This window comes from Clupea harengus, chromosome 14 (assembly GCF_900700415.2).
Source record: "Clupea harengus chromosome 14, Ch_v2.0.2, whole genome shotgun sequence".
NCBI classification, from domain to species: domain Eukaryota; kingdom Metazoa; phylum Chordata; class Actinopteri; order Clupeiformes; family Clupeidae; genus Clupea; species Clupea harengus.
This window is the reverse complement of record NC_045165.1, coordinates 3,377,804-3,387,803: the sequence shown is the minus strand read 5'-3', so window position 1 is coordinate 3,387,803 and position 10,000 is coordinate 3,377,804. Positions and strand designations below refer to the sequence as shown.

At 47.5% G+C, this 10,000-nt stretch overlaps 1 protein-coding gene across 1 annotated transcript in view; it reads left to right on the top strand.

The window, feature by feature from the left end:
- Positions 1-10,000, top strand: part of LOC105906080 (histone-lysine N-methyltransferase SMYD3-like) — a 37,152-nt gene that overhangs the window by 23,060 nt on the left and 4,092 nt on the right. The window contains exon 2 of the mRNA XM_031580256.2: positions 5,593-5,656. Coding sequence (XP_031436116.1) covers positions 5,593-5,656 — 64 coding nt within the window. The remainder of the gene's footprint in view (positions 1-5,592; positions 5,657-10,000) is intronic.

Below are 10,000 nucleotides of genomic sequence, written 5' to 3'. Positions count from 1 at the left end.
TGAAAGCCAATGCATTTCCCCCCCTCTCCGGTTTCCTGTAGTTAGTGAAATTTATGTCTGCACTGTCGCGAGCGGACCTGTGCTTTCATGAGTGAGCGGCGCAGTGAAATAGCCTCTCTACTCCAGCGCTCCTGGCGCTCCCATTAGCGAGGGGGCCTGCGCTGCGCTGGGCTGGGGAGGGCTGCGCTGCGGAGGGCTGGGCTGGGCTGGGGAGGGCTGCGCTGGGCTGGGGTGGGCTGGGGAGGGCTGGGGAGTGAATAGCAGCCCGTGTGTTTCTGAAACATCAGCACACTGCTGCTCTCCTCAGACCTCCCAGGCTGCCTCAGTAGGCTGCCTCAGGAGTCGCCAGGCTACGGGTCCGTCTCCAATCGGGCTGAAATGCTGCCTCAGTAGGGTGCCTATCATGACGGCGAGGCATCAAGGGGCCGAGGCTTGAAAACTAACTGTACTCTCTTTTTCCTGTCTGCTAAGATGCCTTCAGATATTTATTTTAGGCTGCACTTCTACACGTCAGCACAGCGCTCTGTTTCTGCTGTTGACCAGCAGCGCCCGATACCCAGTGGTCAACCACAGGAGGCCCACAGGAGGCCAAGAGGAGCCCCCCCCCCCCCCAACCAACCAACAGGCATGTGTGCAGTAACTTGACTGGCTAATCTATCTACTCCACCAGTTACTGTTGCTGTAACCCTAACACTCCCCCCCCCCCCTAACCCTAATCCCCCCCCCCCCCCAAATAGAAGAGGCATGTATGCAGTTACTGCTGTTGTTGTAACCCTAACACCCCACCACCCCCCCCTAACCCTAACTCCCCCCCCCTCCCCCCAAACATGCATGTGTGCAGTCACCTGACTGTCTATCTATATACTCCCCCAGGCACTGCTGTTGTAGTGCAGTACGTCCACACGACGGGCTGATCAGTGCTCCTGAGACCTGAAGCTCGTGAAACATGAATGGCAATCTCAAGGTCTTAGTCTGAGTCCTAGACATGAGGGCTATGAGAGGCCGGGTGTTCATAAATCAGTGATACTGCCTTTTATTATTATTAGTCATCAGTCTGTAAAACTGCTATCCTAAAACAATCTCACACTGCCAAAAGTGTAGCAATATATGCTTGTTTTTTTTGTCTGACAAGATATTTCATCTTACCAGGCATTTTTTTTATGCTAGAGCATTTCACTTGCTTCAAGCGTTTCAGTCCTTAATTATCTTAATGAGGTTTTTATTACTTGTTACTGAGACTTTATTACTGGTTCTGAGCACGTTAATGCTTGAAACTAGAATTGCAGACATGCTTGTGACGTTGTGCAATCCAACGCTCGAGAGGATGATTGTATCATTGGCCCCCATCATTGGCCCCCATCATTGGCCCCCATCATTGGCCTCCATCATTGGCCTCCATCATTGGCCCCCATCATTGGCCCCCATCATTGGCCCCCATCATTGGCCTCCATCATTGGCCCCCATCATTGGCCCCCATCATTGGCCTCAATCATTGGCCTTTAAATGACAGGGCCCACGACCTGCAGAGACGCTGAGTTTTATAGGACGTCTGATAAGCTTCATATTCCTCAGAGCCAGACGCTTGCAGAGACGCTGAGTTTTATAGGACGTCTGATAAGCTTCATATTCCTCAGAGCCAGACGCTTGCCAAAGCCAGCCGCCCCCTGTCACATCCTTCCCTGACACTGCATCAAACGAACCCTGATTATAGGTCTTTAGCGCAGCGTCACGGTGTATATTTGCCACACACACACACACACACACACACACACACACACACACACACACACACACACACACACACACACACACACACACACCTGTGTATATTTGCCTTTCCTAATGATCCTTTCCTGCTTCAGGCTCTTGAAATGTATTTCTCCTTCGTCCTCGGCGCTCTCGGCTGAGACGAGTCGTGTCAGATTTACTTTAAGGGTCTTGTGATAACACATTAAGGCCAGATAAGCCGAGGCCAGAGCAGGCCTCGAGCGGCTGCGCCCTTCAAAAGCGGGGACGATACACATCTCCACGTAGCCGGGGGTCAGGAGTTTTCTTTCAGCGGGAGGCTGGAATGTCCGTGTGATTTCGCTATCAGCGCTTTAGCCATTAGCATGTTGCTATCCATCATGTCCTCGGCCTATGGAAATGATATCAGGACATACCATGAGGACGGGCAGTCTGTCTGGCCAACGTGAATGTGTGTGTGTGTGTGTGTGTGTGTGTGTGTGTGTGTGTGTGTGTGTGAGTGTGATTATGTCTGAGTGTAGTTGGCTGGATGGGGATGTTGGAAGGGTTTTGGAGGACTGGGATGTTGGAGAACGTTCAGTGATTGCACGGGCCAAAAACAACACGAGTGTTTCAACTCTAAATCAACTCGACTGAAGAAGGAAATGCTCAAGCCTTTAATGTTGATTGGAGCAAACAGCTGCCAGCTGTGTGTGTGTGTGTGTGTGTGTGTGTGTGTGTGTGTGTGTGTGTGTGTGTGTGTGTGCGTGTGCGTGTGATTGTGGGTGTGAAAGAGATTTTGAGTATCTGTGTATTTATATAACTCATTGACAAGGCCTTAGCTCTGCTAATGGTGCTAATTCTCTTGAAGAATTATCACTTCTATCGCAATTCTGGTGAAAGATTGTTGGTATTTGAGCTCAGAATCCTGTCAAATTCCATTCCTCCCTTCCTCCTCCTGAAGCAAGGTGTTGATTGGCTGGACTAGGTATGGTATCCATGGTGTCATTTTGTGTACCGTTGACAGAGCCAGGGCCGAACGAATACCAGAGTTGTTTTTGAACGTGCGCACAAAATGGACAGCTGGAAAGCTGGAAGACCACGAGGACACATTTTAAATTTGATTAAAACTTTATTGGATAAGAATGGTGGGACTGAGCCTTTAACACTGGCTGAACATTAACTGACTTTAAAAAATATTTTAAGCTTGCTTAAGCTTGTTTCATACTTACATTATTAGGTATTAGGAATACAGTAGTTAAACACCTAGTGGGTATTTGAATGCAATATTAAAACTCATTTCACAGATCCTACTGACCTCATACATTCATGACACAAAATGGCTGCTTCACACTGTCTCGGGTTTCTTTAAGAATACCCTCTAAGCATTTGCGTAATGTTTTTCTTAACTGAAGCTTCATCTTACAGTAGATGTTCCCAGCAGATATTGTCACACACACACACACACACACTCTCTCTCTCTCTCTGAATGGTGTGTTTTGGAAGCTTTGCAGAGGGTATGCCTCAAGTTCTTACCACCCATTAGCTAACTTGCCCCTGGGGCCAGGGGTTGGGGTCGGGGGGGGGGTAGAAGCCATTCATCACTGGACCCCTGAACGACCCAACCTCCATCAGATACCCCGCTGACATCATGATGGATTAAAGCCATCACTCTCTGCCACGGAGCAATGGAGGGAGCGGGGTTGTTCTTGGCCCGTGTGAAAGGTGTCGCAGAGAACCGTGTCAAGAGCCAGATTCCTCTGAAACACACACACACACACACACACACACACACACACACACACGCTCACGCACACACACACACACACGCTCACGCACACACACGCTCACGCACACACGCGCACACATATATACATGTATATAGCAGCTGTTGGTATAGCAGTTGGTATAGCAGTTGGTATAAGATCTGGCCCATGGCTGGCCCAGCAACGCCGGCACCCTGTGTATGGATGAATGATAGCGCCACCATGTGGATGAGAGTCAGCAGTACACGCCGGCCACTCTACTTAACTTCAGCCTGGTCATGCTCTGGTCACATTAGTGGAGGTACCAAAACACCCCTGTTAGGTTTCTTCTTTCCAGTGTGTGTGTGTGTGTGTGTGTGTGTGTGTGTGTGTGTGTGTGTGTGTGTGTGTGTGTGTGTGTGTGTGTGTGTGTGTGTGTGTGTGTGTGTGTGTGTGTGTGTGTGTGTGTGTTTCTCCTGAGATAGACTCACCTCTGAGACAGACACAGCTCTGGATGACAGGAGATATATTTGCCCTAAGGATCGTCTGGTGGTTCTCTTAGGCCTGTATAGAGTTGAAGTGAAACACGTGAATAGTTTACCTCTTCCTTCAGTTGCAAATGTTATTTTAGTTCATGGGTGAAACAGGTAGAATAGCATGGCTCAGAGGTGTGTGTGTCTGTGTGTGTGTGTGTGTGTGTGTGTGTGTGTGTATCTAAAGGTGCACTGTTGAAAAAAAGGATTGTAGGTGTACCAAGACTGCAGATGGACTAATGCTGCAGAGAAACACAGACACACACAACCTGTCTGTCTGTCTTCACCAGAGCACAGAACCTGTCTGTCTGTCTGTCTGTCTGTCTGTCTGTCTGTCTGTCTGTCTGTCTGTCTGTCTGTCTGTCTTCACCAGAAGGGGCAACCTGTCTGTCTTTGCCCAAGTGGGGATTCCGTCTGTGTTTGTCGGAGGTCTGAGAGGCCCTTTCTCAGGCAACAGGCCCCGCTAGAGAGTGCTGTCGTTAGGATTATCTTACGGTTGGGCTGGCCTTTCTCTCTCTCTCTCTCTCTCTCACTCTCACACACACACACACACACACACACACACACACACAAATGCTGTCATTATGAATATTATACAGTTGGGCTGGCCTCTCTCACACACACACACACACTCACACACACACTCACACACACACACACACACACACACACACACACACACACACACACACAGAGTGCTGTCATTATGATCATCATACGGTTAGGCTGGAGGCTCTGACTGTATGGTTCCAGGTGTGAAGATGGAAAACTGGTGATTATGGGGAGGGAAGGATCACTGACACACACACACACACACACACACACACACACACACAGGGAAGGATCACTCCGTCTTTCCATTCATAAATAACATGTCAGGTGTGACCTCACTGACGTCTCTCTCAGTGTGTTCATTTTATAATGTTTCATTCTGAAATCTGTGTTATAATGTCATCTGTGTAATAATTTAATCTGTGTAATAATGTAATCTGCATAATAATGTTTCCGGGTAATCATGTAATCTACATGATAATGTAATCTATATATTCATTTAATCTGTTTAATATTGTAATCCGTGTAATATTGTAATCTACATGATAATGTAATCTATATATTAATTTAATCTGTATAATATTGTAATCTGTGTAATTATGTAATCTACATGATAATGTAATCTATATATTAATTTAATCTGTATAATATTGTAATCTGTGTAATTATGTAATCTACATGATAATGTAATCTATATATTAATGTAATCTATATATTAATTTAATCTGTGTAATAATGTAATCTACATGATAATGTAATCTATATATTAATTTAATCTGTGTAATAATGTAATCTACATGATAATGTAATCTATATATTCATTTAATCTATATATTAATGTAATCTGTATAATATTGTAATCTGTGTCCTCACTGGCACGGATGCACACTACTGAGCCCCTTCTGTTTATGTTTGTGGAATGTGGATATGATTTAACAACATGAAGGATCTGTAACCACTGCGTGCGTGCGTGCGTGCGTGCGTGCGTGCGTGCGTGCGTGTGTGTGTATGGTGACTGTCCCTCTTTGTCTCCTCAGGGCTGAAGGCCTGTTGAGATGTTCCCAGTGCAAGATGGCTCGATACTGCAACGCTCGCTGCCAGGTAAGAACCGCCAGGAAGTCTGTGACATCTCTTAGTGACATCTCTTAGTAGGGGTGGGGGGGAAAATCGATTTTTCGATTCCTCTCGATTCTCTCTAGAACGATTCTGTCTCGATTCATAAAAGTTCATAATCGATTTTTTTAATAATAATAAAAAAAAAAAAAAAATTATAATTTTTTTTTTTTTTTTTTTTACACATTCATCTTGTGTTGAAATGCAAGTGGCATCGATTATTGCAGACTCTGAGTAGAAAACTCAAATGTTTTAAAAATTGAGATGCATCGATAATCGCTTTATCGGTTTAGAATTGATAATCGATAATCGGTTTAGAATCGAGAATCGGTTTAGAATCGAATCGTTGACCTCTGAATCGGAATCGAATCGAATCGTGAGGTGCCAAGAGATTCCCACCCCTATCTCTTAGTGACATGTGTGACATCTCTTAGTGACATGTTTGATATCTCTTGTCATTAGAAGATATCACACATGTAATTAGAAGATATCACACATGTAATCAGAAGATATCACACATGCCACTATACACATACAGTATCTCTCACTATACACTACACTTTTACACCCTAGGTCAAATATAGATTCGCCCAGGGAAGAAAGGCTAAGTGTAGGAAAAGTATAGATTCCCTTATTGTAGCAGAATTCCACGCCACGCCCCTCACTAACACACAGGCCACGCCCCCTCACTAACACACAGGCCACGCCCCCTCACTAACACACAGGCCACGCCCCCTCACTAACACACAGGGCTCCACGCCACGCCCCCTCACTAACACACAGGCCACGCCCCCTCACTAACACACAGGCCACGCCCCCTCACTAACACACAGGGCTTGAGAGTGTGTGTGTGCTCTACGCCACGCCCCTCACTAACACACAGGGCTCCACGCCACACCCCCTCACTAACACACAGGGCTTGAGAGTGTGTGTGTGTGCTCTACGCCACGCCCCTCACTAACACACAGGGCTTGAGAGTGTGTGTGTGTGCTCTACGCCACGCCCCTCACTAACACACAGGCCACGCCCCCTCACTAACACACAGGGCTTGAGTGTGTGTGCATCTCCTTCTCATCCCTAAGGGTTTCATCAACATGGCTGTCTGTGTGTGTGTGTGTGTGTGTGTGTGTGTGTGTTGGCTGAGCTAGGGATAGTTTCATCAACATGGCTGTCTGTGGTCCATTGGGTTCTCATGTTGGCTGAGGTAGGGATACTTATTTTATACTAATTTTGCTGATCTTTTCGAGTCTTTCTGAAGAGATGCTCGGGCTGACGCTGTTGTCTTGTGTGTTAGATGTTACATTTCTATTCTCCAGGGCTGAGTGGTTCTTAGTGGCTCTTAGTGGTTCTGAGTGGCTCTGGTGGGTTCTGAGTGGTTCTGGTGGGTTCTTAGTGGTTCTGGTGGGTTCTTAGTGGTTCTTAGTGGTTCTGAGTGGTTCTTAGTGGTTCTTAGTGGCTCTGGTGGGTTCTTAGTGGGTTCTGAGTTGTTCTGGTGGGTTCCGAGTGGTTCTGAGTAGTTCTTAGTGGTTCTGGTGGGTTCTTAGTGGTTCTGGTGGGTTCTTAGTGGTTCTTAGTGGTTCTTAGTGGTTCTGAGTGGCTCTGGTGGGATTCTGGCATCTGCCACACTGTTACTGAATTCCCTTTTCTCTGCATGAGAGAGTTAGAAAATACAGTGTGTGTGTGTGTGTGTGTGTGCACATGTGTGTATGTGTGTGTGTGTGTGTGCGCACGTGTGTGTGTGTGCATGTGTGTATGTGTGTGTGTTAGCCCCTGCTAGACAGAGACCCCAGCATGTGATGAGAGTGCATGTGTGTGGAAGACAGAGGGGTGTGTGTGTGTGTGTGTGTGTGTGTGTGTGTGTAGACTTGAGTGTGTAACAGCAATCTGGGAAACAGCAGGTGAAATATGGTAATACAGCCCTGTATAATCACTGGACAGAGCAAGGCTGCCATGCGGAACAGACAGGTGACATGCCTGCCTGTGTGTGTGTGTGTGTGTGTGTGTGTATAGTATATATATGGTTGTGATCAATAGTGTGCTCTCCCTGTGTGTTGTGTGTACATATGTATATACATACCTCTGTGCATGTTGGATCCAGCTGTGTGTGTGTGTGAGAGAGAGAGAGACAGGACCAGAGGTGAGTGCATGCCTGCTGTGTGTGTGTGAGAAAGAGAGAGAGAGAGACAAGAGAGTGCATGCCTGCTGTGTGTGTGTGTGTGTGTGTGTGAAAGAGAGAGAGAGACAGGAGAGTGCATGCCTGCTGTGTGTGTGTGTGTGTGTGTGTGTGTGTGTGTGTGTGTGAGAAAGAGAGAGAGAGCGACAGGAGAGTGCATGCCTGCTGTGTGTGTGTGTGTGTGTGAGTGAGAGAAAGAGACAGGACCAGAGGTGAGTGCATGCCTGCTGTGTGTGTGTGTGTGTGTGTGTGTGTGTGTGTGTGTGTGTGTGTGTGTGTGTGTGTGTGTGTGTGTGTGTGTGTGTGAAAGAGAGAGAGAGAGAGACAGGAGAGTGCATGCCTGCTGTGTGTGTGTGTGTTTGTGTGTGTGTGTGAGAGAGAGATAGATAGAGAGAGAGAGACAGGAGAGTGCATGCCTGCTGTGTGTGTGTGTGTGTGTGTGTGTGTGTGTGTGTGTGAGAAAGAGAGAGAGAGACAGGAGAGTGCATGCCTGCTGTTGCGTGTCCCTGTTTCTGATTGGTGGTGATGGGGTGGTGATGACTCGGCTGTTCTGACACAGGCGGCCATCATTGTGCCTGTCACACTTCGTCACACTTTGTCACAGTCCTCTTCCAGTGCAGACCTGACTGCTTTCATCTCTCATCATCTCTCCATGTCTCTCCATCCCTCTCTCTCTCTCTCTCTCTCTCCATCTCTCATCATCCCTCTCTCTCTCACTCTCTCTCTCTCTCTCTCCATCTCTCATCATCTCTCCATGTCTCTCCATCCCTCTCTCTCTCTCTCTCTCTCTCTCCATCCCTCATCCTCCCACTGCGGCCTTGACCTTGGGTACCCTACCTCTGTCCTTCAGCTCTCGCTCTCTGTCTCTCTCCCTCCCTCCCTCTCTCTCTCTCTCTCTCTCTCTCTCTCTCTCTCTCTCTCTCCCTTCCCCCCTCTATCTATCTATCTCTCTCTCTCTCCCTCCCTCTCTCTCTCTCTCCCTCCCTCTATCTCTCTCCCTCCCTCCCTTCTCCCCTCTATCTATCTATCTATCTATCTCTCTCTCTCTCTCTCTCTCCCCCTCTATCTCTCCCTCTCTCTCTCTCTCTCGGCTCTCTCTCTCTCTCCCTCCCTCCCTTCTCCCCTCTATCTATCTATCTATCTATCTATCTGTCTATCTCTCTCTCTCTCTCCCCCTCTATTTCTCTCTCTCTCTCTCTATCCCCTCTCTGTCTTACTCTCTCTGCCTCTCTGAAACCCATATCAGAAACTCTGAAACAGAATTGGTCATCTAAAACGCCAACCCATCACGGCTCGAGGCGTGTGTGTGTGTGTGTGTGTGTGTCTGTGTGAGTGTGTGTGTGAGCGTGTGTGTGTGTGTGTGTGTGTGTTGGACAGCCATGACTGAGATCAGTGATGGCACTGAGGACAAAGGGACACAAGTCATCTCCATGTGTGCCGCTCTCTGTGTTTACAGTATTATTCACCAAACAACTGTCAAAACGGAACTATGAAAAAAACAAACAAGCAAACAGGAAATGACACGGGGTGCTGTTATGCCCTGCTGTGTGTGTGTGTGTGTGTGTGTGTGTGTGTGTGTGTGTCTCTCTGCTGACATCATCTCTCAAGCACTAACAGTATGGAGGGTGAGGTTATACCTACCTCCACACACAGCGTATGGATTTCATAACCACAGCAGTCATCATTTCATTTCCAGCACCATCTCTAAGGGTGTGTGGATATTGCAGTGTTGCAGTGTTTCATCTCAGTCTGTTACCTGGATGTAAGGTTCGGATGTGAACGTATCCTTTAGTTGTGTAAATCATATATAATACTATTGAGGTCAAGTTTAAAGCTGGTTTCCTGTAGGCCAGCGTGCGTGTGTGTGTGTGTGTGTGTGTGTGTGTGTGTGTGTGTGTGTGTGTGTGTGTGTGTGTGTGTGTGTGTGTGTGTGTGTGTGTGTGTGTGGTTTCAGTGTCCTGATAGGTGAACCAGATGGGTGTTTAATCACAGGGCTCTCCTGCCTGGTAGACGTTCTCCTGGAGTTCCCCTCGGAACCGTATTTTAGCCCAGGCGGAGTTCCCCTCGGAACCGTATTTTAGCCCAGGCGGAGTTCTCTACGGAGAGCTCAGTTCTGCACAGCCATTTTCCTCACTGGTGCTGGAGCTGCGTTACTCAAA